We start from the raw sequence: 11,520 nt of genomic DNA, 5'->3' as shown, positions 1-11,520 counted from the left end.
TAGGCCAAGGTCAAGAGGCCATCTCCAAACCAGCAAAACCAGGGAGCTGGGCAGGGGGCAGACTGTATTTGTCTTCTGTGTGCAAGGGATTGTTGCTCCCAAACTGGCCTCCTCAGCCACACTAGACGCTGCTCCAAGTCCTCCATTCAGAGCACAATACCATAGTCTCTCGAGAATGAAGGATGCCTAATCTAAGAAAAAGTGAGAGATCCTTTGCACCACGGTGGAGAAAAAGAACACTTCCTCTCACAAGGAGAACTCTGAACAGAGACCATTTTATGCTGACACCTTCATTAGTCACACAATCAGATGGTTGTAATCAGGAAAAAAGTTGAGAAGGAAACCCAGCTGATACAGAAAAGAAACGAAGGTCTGACCCAGTTATGGAGAAAGAAGACTATAACTTAACTTATAGCAACCTTATGCCAACTGAAGCCAGCTACCTATATAAAATACAAATGCAAGAGTAGGTGATACCTTTATAGACCCCTAAAAAACCATACAATCTTCAAGCTTTCATGATCAGGACCACCCACTTTCTCAGACGTGCACCAATGTGAAGAACTTAAAAGTCCCAAAGTTCATGGCAAGATGGATTTCACCAGGAAAATAAAGGGCACAAATCCTTGGGTTGGGAATACAGTGGAGTCTTGACTTGAGAACTTAATCCGTATTGGAAGGTGGTTCTCAAGTCAAAAAGTCTGTAGGTCAAGTCTCCATTGACCTACAGTGCATTGAAAACCGATTAATCCCGTAACAGGCTGTTTTTGTTCCATTTTGGTTTTTTTCTGGTCTGTAAGTCAAATCTCAGTCTGCAAGTCAAACCTAAATTTTGCGGCCAGAGAAGTCTGTAACTCAGAAAGTCTGTAAGTCAAGCCGTCTGTAAGTCAAGGGTCCACTGTAGTGGCCTGGAGTCTTCCTTATACGGGCAGAGGTGAAAGGTGCACCTTGGCTGCCCTCCTGTGGCCCCTGTTGGAACTCCCACCGTACCACTTGCCCGCTGGACAGCTCCTCTCGCCGGATGGAGCACACGGGGGTTGGGGGGGATTCTGAGTCAGCTTGCAAGACATTGAGGAGCAGGTGGCGAGGAGGATCCAAACCCCAAAACCTCTTGGGACCTTCCTCTCTTCTGAATGTGGGAGTGAATGGCCCTGGTATGTGGAGGCTGAAAAGGCAACTTTTTCCAGCTGTGGCCAGGGAGGCCTATTGTGGCTCTGCAGGGCTTGGCCAACGAGAGGTGCTGCAGACACACCCATCCATGGGCACATCTCCCACAGGTCCACTTGTCCTGCTGATGGAATCTCTTGTAAAGCCAGCCAACAGTTCTATCCAGGACTTCACTGGTCTGTAACAATTGCCCAGTTTTAAAGGTAAGCAGTGATCATGCAGCATGAAAGCACCCACACCAAATCCATCAGAAGTCCCTTGGGGGAGTGTTGTAGCCAAAACAAAGGGTAAGGCGGAGTTCCTTTCCTGTGGATGGCTGGGCTTTTGCCAAGGTCATCATCTGTATGCCAGAATGGGCAGGCTCCAGCATTCCTCACAGGTTCAAGGATGGGGAGGCTCAGGGACTCATGACACTTGGCACTATATCAGGCGGTGGGGAGTTCCGTGCTAGGCCCTTGACCATCCTCCCCACCCTGCCACTGTCTCCAGCACATGAGCCACGACAAGCAGAATCTGGCTCAGAGACAGGTATGTTAGTTAAATGCAGCTTGGCCAGTCCACCAGCATCAGAAGAGGTGAAATGCTCCTCCCTGAGGCACCAATTTTTAACAGCAGGTACTTGCCCTATTTATTTAGGTGATGCTTTCCCTTCTAGAGCTACCTTCAGCTGTTTTCTGTTGTGCTGCCTTCTGCCAGCCCTTGGAGGGAACTGCCTTCAAGCAGGAGACCTCTAAACAGAGCCCTTTGACCCCCCCTCCCTCTCCAGGCCCTGAAGAGCAGATGCTTGGAGAGACAGGCAGTGGCGAAAAATGAACTTTTTAAAGTCACCTTTTATTAATGTTGACTTGGGATTTTAAGTTGTTTAACTGTTTATTTTTGTTTAAAGTTGGGTTTGCTTGTGGTGGGGGTCTAATTATTTGTTGATATAAATTGTGTGTTTGTAGTGCTTTGTGTATTATTCAACTGAATTAACTGTTGTAAACTGCCCAGAGAGTGCTGTGTGCTGTGGGGTGGTATGCAAGTTGAATGAACACACACGCACGCACGCACGCACACACGCACGCGCGCACACACACACACACACACACACACACACACACACACACACACACACACACACACAGAAACACAGAGAGATGTTCACAGAAGACAAGAGTCAAAGTGTTTATTGGTAGGTCACTTGCTTGCTTGTTTGCCAGCTTGGTTGTGATTGACCACCAGGGGGCAGCAAGAGTCCATGTTTATCCTGGCCAAACCGAGGGGGTGGGAGGAATGGGGAACTTCCTTGTTTGGGCAGAGGGCAGCAGGATCCCACCAGCTGGAGTGTTCCTCAGTGGCATAGGGACCCTCTGCATGACATCAGGGTGCCTCTGGCTGCAGGTGTCTCCCTTGCTGCCCCTGAATGCATTGTGAACGGGAAGAAGCGCTCAGGTGACTTGGGGCTGGGCTCCAGTCTTCAGGGCCCAGAAGCATCAGCTTGAATGAGCCTTTTCTTCCTTTTTTAAAAGCTCCTGGAGAAAATTCTCCAGTGATGGTTGGTGTCAGGATCTGGCCCGTACCGCCCTGGCAGCTGGAGGATGGGGTCAACCTGACCCAGGATATGGCCTGGTTTTTGCAGGCTCAGGCCCTGGCCTTTGCAGCAGCTGCTGGGCCACTCAGGAGGCTCACCTGGAGACCTGGAGGGAAGGCCCATCAAAGGAGTGGCTCTCCCTCCCGGAACGGGCCTCAGCCACCAAGGACTTTTGGCCGGGCTGTCCTGACTGCCTTGCTGCTCCGGAGCACCAGCATTATTGCATCTGCTCCTGCTTTGGTCCCTGCTCTCACCTCTGCTGGCCTCCTGCCTCTTGGCGGCTTGTTCCGGCTCCGTCTTCTCAGCCTGGTGCTCCAGCCTCTGCTTGGTCACACCCAACTGTGCTGTGAGTGCCTTTGGACTTGATACCTCATGTGGTGGATGGGGTCCTGGTGCCCTTGCCCCTGGGGAGGAGGGGCTGCCTGGGATATCTTGGACTGTGGGCAGTTGGGTACCATGGAATTTGTGGGTAAAGTTGGACAGGAGGAGGAAGAGGGTTCCCAGACACCTTTCTGCCAGAAGGAGAGCCCAATTGTGCCCCTTGGCCCCCCATGTTAGCGTGCCTTCTCAGGTGCCGCAGACCCTGTCTTTTCCCCTGGGGTCACCCTGAGGAGGCTCCCTCCTGCCCTTGTTATCTGGGAAATCCTGAATAGCCTCCTTTCTCTCTAGAAAAGCAGCCACCTACCCTCTCCAAAAAAAGGGGGGGGACCTCTGCTCTTTGGTTGACCACCTTGGCCTGGCCACGTGCTTGGGGGCATTGTGCCAACCAGCAGCCACCCCCTTGCTGTGGGCAGCAAGCAAGGAGAGGAGGTATACTCTTGGTACTTTGAAAGATCAGTCTGGGGTGAAGAGCTGGGAAATGACTGAATGGGGAGGGGGAGGCTCTGGGCAGAAGGCACAGCTTTTGTCAACCCAACAGATGCCGACTTTCCTCAGTGAAGACTTTATTAAAGCAAATAAGTAAGAGATTCCTCTTAAAGAAGCGAGATGCTGCCTCTGTTGCAGCTTGGCGGTCAGGAGGTTGCGGTGTCCGCCCTGGGCCTGCGAGAACCCTGGGCCGCCACAAGGTACTCCCTTCCTCCACCTTCTCTGGAAGATCCACGGTGCTCGTTGGGGGCCATTCTGTAAAAGGGGAGGGGGTGATAGAGACGGCGAGCCTCCCATCCCTGCCTGCCTCCCACCCACCCACCCCCGCAGCTGCTACTAAGCCAAAAGCACCCAGGACAGCATTTGCCCTCTGAACCTCCTGCCTTTCTTCTGCGGTTTCTTCTCTTGCCTGCTTAAGGTCATCGCTTCCCTGGAAGTAAAGGCCTGCCGTTGCTGCTTGAGCAAACCAGTGAGGCAGCAGGGGTGGAGACCATGCAGGACATACGCACAAGTAAGTCTGCCGGTCAAGACTGGGGCACTGCCCAGGCATGAGACAGAGCGGCCTTTCCTCTCAAGACAAAAGGCAAGAGGTGCTTGGGCACTTTAAGACGCCACAAGCATGCACCAGCTTTGGCTTCCACCCACCCACCCACTTCTGTCAGGCACAGCCAGAGGAAGACTCCAAAGCTTGCTGATGGTTGTGATTCTTTGGGTGGTCCAATCAAGGTATTCCCACCCACCCCCTCGGCCACGCTTGACTTCCCCTTTCAGGATGGCTGGAGGGGAAGGGGCGCTGCTCCCCCTCACCACAGGCACTCGCAGAGCTCAACAGCCTCTGCCACCCAAGCAGGGGGGCTTACCTATCCTGGGCCGGAGAAGGGGCCCAGTGACCCGATGAGGAAGGGGGCACATGGAGGATGTTGGGGCAAGCCAAGGTCCTCCTGACCAAGCAGATCACTTTTTGGAGGCTGAGCAGAAGAGAGAGAGGGTCCCTTCTCCCATGGAAGAACGGGCCCAAAGATCCCCGGCCCCAGTAAAACACAGGCCACTCTCTTGGGCTGGGTCATGTTGCTTTGCAAGAGGAGAGGATAGCAAGGGCCAGCTGCCCTCCCCACCCCTCCCCACCCACGTCCTCTGCTGCTCTTTTCGTCTGCCGGACTTACCAGAGTTTAGAGTTCTTCTTCAGCCTCTTGCCTGAAAGAGGGACAGGAATATCTTCTGTTAACATCTGTTCCCCCCACCACCCTGAACAAGAAGGCCCCAGGGCCCCTCCAGGATGTTCCCCAGGAAGGACAGGGGTGGGGGTGGGGAATGGGGTTTTGTTTTGTTTTCTTTACAAAATGACACCCACCGTTGCCTTTTCTTCCCTCCGCAACGGAAACGGCGACCTAAAAGCAAGGGGACAAAGATTGGTCTCAGCCACCGGGGACCGGTCCTTATCCCCAGGGGTGAGTCGGGGTGATGGGAGTCCCCTGCACCCTGCTCCTCCCAAGGCTTCTCTTTCCTCCAGTCTATCCAGGAAAATAAGCCCAAGGTTTCCCCAGGACTGACCCTTCCTCAGTCTCCCCCACCCCCACCCCCCAGCTCTAGACAGCATCTGGTGCAGCTGCCATAAGGTTTGGAGGCCAGGAAGGTGTCCTTTACACCAAGTGACACCCTTGGCCTCCTGTCTAGCCTGCTGCTGGAAGCGCTGATTGGCAGCGGGAGCTTCAAGCAGGAGAGCCCTCTCTGGGTGAAACGCCCAGTGCTTCCTGGCGGTCTCCCATCCATCCGGACACAAGCTGGACCCAAAGACTAACCAGGCCTGAGCCTCTGTGCGTGTCTGTATATTGTGGTATTCCCTACCCCACCAGGGCCGTTTCTCTGCTGCTGGGCAAGGTGGAACTTTCCACAGAGATAGAAACCCAGCCAGGCTTGCCAGGGGCCAGCGGGGAGGTCTGGCAGTGGGAGGAGGCTGCTCCTCATCGTCTAGGCTGTTGCAAGCAGGGGCTGCCCTGGAATTTTACAGGAAGGCCCAATTATGACATCTTTCATAGTTTCTTGTGTTTTTCCACTTCCATAAAATAAAATACAATAAAACTGAGGAAAGTTTTTGACAATAAGATTGAGGAAAAAGTCTTGTGACACCTCAGAGATTATTAGGTTCTATTTGGCAGGAAGTTTCAACGCAGCTGCCACTGGCATTTTTGGCAGCCTGTGAAAGGTTCAGCCAAATTCTTTTTACTGTTGTTTTTAATCTTGATATAGGTTAAATTATTTTTAGTGTGATATTTATTTGGAATATTAAAACTGTAGATAGTTTCATCGTTTTGGTTGTTGGGAGCTGCCTTCGATCCACTACTAGAGAGAGAAAGCAGCAGCATATGGAATGCATACGTACGGACGTCTCGAGGGAGCCCCTCCGTGTGGCCCTCTGGAAATTTCTAACCCCCCCCCCCCTAAAATCCACAGTTAAGGATCAGGAACAGGAAGGGCCTTCTGGGAGAGACCTCCAAGAGGTACCCTTCCTCTGGGACTCCCCACCCCGACCCTCAGACCCTTCGCTGGCCTGGGACTCCTTCGTGGCTGCCTTGTAGCCAGGGGAGTTTCCAGTAGTCAGCTGGCCTTGAGCGAGAAGGCTCCACCATCTCCTGATGCCACTTGGCCTCTAAACCTCCCTCTCCCAATCCCTAGTCTCTGGGCAATATCTTTTCCTTCCCCCCATTACCTGGCTACCGTGCCCCACAACAAAACAGCATATACTTACTGAGGATGATGAGGAGTCCGATCATAAAAGCCACCACAGCAAAAATCAGGCCCCCGTTCCGGATAGTCTGGTAATCTATAGGCAGAGGGTTTTGGTTTTTTAAAATCAGTTGAAAGCAGCACAGCAGTTGCTGGGGGTGGGGGGAGAGGAGAGGCTCAGGGAGACCACCTTTCCCAGGTCCAGGACCTCAGAATGGCGCCAGATAGCAGAATGAGGCCCTTCCTTGCTGAGCTGCTGCCAGTGAAAAGGAGGTTTGCTTTTCTGAGTCTTAATCTCTGAAAGGATGTGTCCTCTACCTGCCCCCATTTCTTCATGATAATATTGAGGTCTATAGGCTGGGTATAAGGCAAATACCCGATCCTTTGGCTGGCGCAAGCCTTGATGGATCATGTTTTTGAGTAATTTCCCCCCACACCTTCATCTTCTCAACTGGCAAAATCTAAGATACACTTTGTGTTCTGAGGGTGCAGGAGACGGTATTGAAATCATCAGGTAGATTTGATAGAAGACAGGAGGGCCTGGCATGCTCTGGTCCATGGGGTCACAAAGAGTTGGACACGACTTAACAACTGAACAACAAAAGATTTGATAACCAAATATAACGGCAATGATGCACATTCTGTGATTGTGCTGTGGATTTGTACAAGGTTGGAAAAATACTGGCAGGTTTAGTTTCAGCTCCATTTCTAGTTATGCCCAGCACAGACCTTGCCTTTTCTATAGCAGCGCCTCACGTGGTTACATTTTTATCACGCTTTCCACCACAGCCCCTAAATCCCTTTCTTGTCCAGTGAGATCCTGTCAGTCCATATGTCATCTGCATTTTCTCCCCTGAAGTTGCATGGCTTTATCCTAACCCCCATTTACTATTTTCTTGCTTGTTTACCCTGTTTGCAAAGTTCGCTCTGGAGCTTTTCAGAACCCGCTTTTGCTTTCACCGCAGTGTGGTCTCACCTGCAATCTTAGCTACTTTTCTGCTCATCCCCAACTCTGGATGATTTAGGTACAAGCCAAAGAGCTGCGGCCCCAACACAAGCCCAGCAGGATCCCACTGCTCACATCCCTCCATCTCAAGAACTAGCTTCCCTGCTCTTATGCTCTGCTTTCTACTTTTCTGCCAGTCCCAAGTCATACAGACTCATCCTTTTGTTCCACGATTGTGAAGTTTGCTCAAGACTTTGTCAAAAGCTTTTTGGAAGCCCAAGCAAACAACCCACTCCTGTCCAAATGTTTGCTGACACTTTCAGAAACCTCTAAAAGGTTAGTGAGATGGGACCCAATCTTTGAAGAAGCCAACCTGATTCTTTTCCAGCAGGACTTGCCCTTGTAACCCTCTTGAAGGTCACTGATTCAGAGAGTCGCTGTAAGTCAGAAGCAACTTGATGGCACAGAACAATAAATATTTTAAAATTTTATCTTTAATAATCCTTTCTGTAAATTTACCTGGAACAGACATTAAGCTAAGTGGCCTACAACTTCCCAGATCCCTTTCTAAAGAACGGTGTTCCATTGACCACTCTCCAGTCCTGCAATACATATTTTGATTAGAAAACACGGCTTCTTAGGAAGTGGTGGATGAATGCGTCTGATCCCAGAGGTCTTTTCGTTCATCATTCATCAATAAGGTCCATAGCCATCTTACTTGTCACGTTAAGCCTCGGCATTTATCCCAACTCAAAGGGAGAAAGTGGCTGCAGCCCCCACACCCTCTTGGTATTACTATGTGCACGGGCAGAAAGTAGATCAGGACCTACTGCTGGATAAACTCTCTGGGTGATCTGCAGGAGATCAGCAAGGATTTATGGACCCCCAAATGTTTAGCGAAATGAGCTCCAAGTTTTACTTCTGGAATGGAGAAAAATTTCAGTAAACTGGGAGGAGGTTCTGAGTGGAAGGACTGCGCACTCTATTCAGTTCTGGTTCACAAAGCAGACACTCCTGAGTCCACCCTTCCATAGGCTCCTCTGGTATCTTAATTCTGCACCCAGCTCTGGCTAGTGGGTCTGTGGTGGATCTTTTGGCAAGCAAGCAAGAAGCCCCGAGGGAGAACATGGGGTCCTGAGGTCTGCCCAGCCTCTACGTCACCTGCCTGTCCCGTCCCAGGAGGGGAGACCTTTCCTTACCGTAAGAAAATCTGTCCATCTCCGCCTCAGGAAGAGTTTCTGGGGGGGAGAAAAAACACACCAGAAAGGTCAGGCAGGCCTCACACAACCCACAAGCGTCCTGCTTGAGCCTGTAGTTGCGAAGGGAAGAAATGGGGCTGCTGACAGGATGTGCCCTCCCGCCGACTGCCTGCCACAGTCCATGAGGCAAAGGCCTGGGGAGCGGGGAGGCGGGCGGGCGGGCAGGCGGGCAGGCGGGCGGCTCCCTTCCAGCCAGGCTCCCCAGCCCCCCTCCTGAGCCACCCGCAGCAGTCCCCTGGCCCAGCTGCTGAAAGGCTCCCTGCCAGAAGGCCCTGCAGCCCCTGCGGGGAAGCCTAGGGGAACGCGGTGCCTGCCTGTCTCTGCAGAAAAGTCTGCCCCCTCTGCGTTGGGGGCTTCGCCCGCCCCAGGCTTCTCCAGGCCACTACTAGCTCCGGGTGCCTCCCAGGGAGAAGCCCTCTTCCCAGACCTTTCAAGCGGCTCCCTCCGCCCTGGAGAAACAGGAGCTCGGTGCCGCCCTGAGATCCCCAATCCTGAGTGCTGCTTGTAGCACATTTAAAAAGTGATCTTCTGGCCACGTACGTGGGCCATGTCAGAGGGGAGAGCTCCCATGGGGGGGGGGGGAAACATATGCCCCTTCTCTCTTGGCATAGAAGTTGGGCTAGGATGCCTGCTGGCGCCTCCCCTTCCCCTACCCCCCCATCCTGATAGAGTTGGGGGGGGCAGAAGCTCTTCCCTGGGGCCACCACATTCTGGCAAGTCTGTTGGGGCCCAGGAGGTGAAGCCTCCATCTCTCCCATTTGCGCGTGGACACAAACAGTGAAGCTCCTCCAGGGCTTCTGGTCCCTGCCAGCGAGCGAAAGCGTCTTGCCCCCTTCCCCTACCCCGGAGGCCTGAGGGTCAAGGGTGACCCTTCAGTGAGGGCTGAGAGCAAAGGATACCTAAAATGGGATGGGATGGGATGGGATGGGGGGGGGGCTTGTTTCCTTCTCTTTCCCCTCCAGCTTCACTTGTGTGGCTGGAGCAAAAAAAAAAAGGGGGGGGTTGCATTCTCCCTGTTGATGGGGGTGCATTCTCCCTGCCCCTCGCCCCTGTGAGGCCAGAACACTGCCTCGCACAAACACGGTCAGCAAGGAGAAGGCACCCCTCCGGAGCCCAACTTGGGGCAGGACAGGGGTTCCCCCCCCCCCAATCAGGGCTCTCCCTCTCCCAGCAGGGGTTCTTACCGTCTGCCATGGCGATGCTTGTCTGTCTGCAGGTGGAGGGTGTCTGAGGAGAGGTCTAGAAGGGAGCACTCACCTTAATGGGGGTGGGGGTGGGGGTGAAAAAACACACCGAGAGGCATTAACCATTAACAGGCTCGGTGTAATGTTTATCCCAGTCACAAGGAGAGCCGCAGTGGAAAGTCTCCATCTCCTTGAGCCACAAAGGACAAGGCTTGGGGGGTTACGGGGGGGGGGGACAGGGAGGAGTGGCGCCTGCCTAGCCACAGACCGCTTGGCCCTGGGGGAAGGGAGTTGCTGTTTGCCAGTGTGGTGGCCCAGGGGAGAACAACCACTGGGGGTGGGGAGGGTGGGGTCCACAAATTATATTAGTGTGTGTGTGTCGTGGGGGGGTAGACATCACCTTGTCAGCTGGGAGGGAGGGGAAAACAGACACCCACCTGTTGCAACGAAACCAGAAAAGAATCCAGGATGCAAGACTTTCCTCCCCACAAAGGGCAGCCCCCCCTCTTCCTGTGGTGGGGCTGAGGCCCAGGCATGCACAGAGGCCGGGGTGCTGAGTACCAGAACCCGCCAAGTTGCCAAAAGCCCCTTAGAAGCCAATGCTGCCGTTCCGTCCATCATGGACTGCCCACCTTGTTGGGGACCAGAAGGCGGCTGACTTGATGGCGAAACCAGCTCTGCAGGGGGTGGGTCAGGTGGGGCTGCCGGGGAAGCTGACCCTGTCCTAAGGGTCCAGGCCGAGGGTACTCTTCCCCCCCCCCGGCCGTGTCTCCACTTGACTTCTTCTGCTCTCCCCCCCCACCTGCAGCAGGGAGAGGTCTTTTGGTCAGGGCTGGAGTGGCTGCCGGCTTCCCTAACGGGATGCCCAGTGGGACCAGCAGAGCCCCTCAACTCCCCCCCCCCAGTCCTTCCCCTCTCTCTTTTTTCTCCGGGCAGCAGCGGCCCAGCTTAATATTTGATTCAGTCTCTCCTTGGCAGGCTGGCCGCTCCAGTGTGCTGAGAAGGACCCTCTCAAGGAGGAAGAGGGGCAGGCTGGGCGGTGACCCCTTTGGCCACTTTGGAGAAGCAGCGGCCGGAGAGAATTGCCCATTAGGCATGCTGTGACAACCAATTAAACTCGGCCAGCCGCCAGCTCTGCACCCGAGAGCGAGCACGGAGGTGCCGGCTCTCCCACCGGGCCCTCCCAAGGCAAGCCTCGGGGGCCTTCCTGCGTTGCTTCACGTCTGGTTCTGCTCCGTCTCAGCGGGGGGGGGGGACCTGCCAGGGGGAGGGCATGTCACTCACCTCAGAGCTTCTGCCCCACACACTCTCTCTTCTTGTTGGGCATCATCCGGCCTGGCAAAGGGGTGCAATCTGACCAGAGGGCAAGACCAAGGGGGGGGCAGTGCGGTGGAGTTGGCAGGAATGCTTCTCTCCTCTTTTAAACTATGCCTTGCCCCCCACCTTTCCTGCCACCTGAGCCTCCTACCAAACCATCTTCATAAAAATAATAATAAAGGCTGCTGATCCAACAAGCTGGTCCTCTGCAGAGAACCCCCGTTATGCCCTGGTAGTTCTTGAGACAAAGGAGCCCCAGCCACTGCTTGGTGGGCCCTGCGACAGCCTCCAGCAGGTGATGCCAGGATGTGGGGAAAGAGGGGTGCTTTTTTATCCCCAGGGGAGAGGGGGCCACATCCAGAACCCTACCCGTTTAGGAAGGCCTTTATGGGGCTGTCACCCAACCCAGCCTTTGTTTTCTTCCAGAGCTGGGGTGCCTGAACAGCCTCTCCCTGGCCTTTTCCTCTTGGGGAATGCCAGCCCCCA

At 53.9% G+C, this 11,520-nt stretch overlaps 1 protein-coding gene across 1 annotated transcript; it reads right to left on the bottom strand.

Moving 5' to 3' along the window:
• Positions 1-3,664: 3,664 nt before the first annotated feature.
• Positions 3,665-9,796, bottom strand: FXYD2 (FXYD domain containing ion transport regulator 2). Its single transcript, XM_020794611.3, has 6 exons — positions 9,718-9,796; positions 8,474-8,512; positions 6,351-6,425; positions 4,956-4,992; positions 4,768-4,798; positions 3,665-3,859 (listed from the first exon to the last, which is right to left on the bottom strand). The coding sequence occupies exons 1-5, from the start codon at positions 9,725-9,727 to the stop codon at positions 4,774-4,776; spliced, it is 186 nt and encodes a 61-aa protein (XP_020650270.2). The 5' UTR covers positions 9,728-9,796; the 3' UTR covers positions 3,665-3,859; positions 4,768-4,773.
• Positions 9,797-11,520: the final 1,724 nt, after the last annotated feature.

This window comes from Pogona vitticeps, chromosome 8 (assembly GCF_051106095.1).
Source record: "Pogona vitticeps strain Pit_001003342236 chromosome 8, PviZW2.1, whole genome shotgun sequence".
Lineage (NCBI taxonomy): Eukaryota > Metazoa > Chordata > Lepidosauria > Squamata > Agamidae > Pogona > Pogona vitticeps.
The sequence above is the reverse complement of the archived record's forward strand: the minus strand, read 5'-3'. Positions and strand labels throughout refer to the sequence as shown.

Bases quoted from the DNA above. Each gene is read 5' to 3' on its own strand.
- FXYD2 (XM_020794611.3), bottom strand. The intron at 6,426-8,473 runs GTAAGGAAAGGT...CTCTGCCTATAG, and splicing joins GATGGACAGATTTTCTTACG to ATTACCAGACTATCCGGAAC. The intron at 4,993-6,350 runs GTAAGTATATGC...CCTTGCTTTTAG, and splicing joins CGGACTCCTCATCATCCTCA to GTCGCCGTTTCCGTTGCGGA.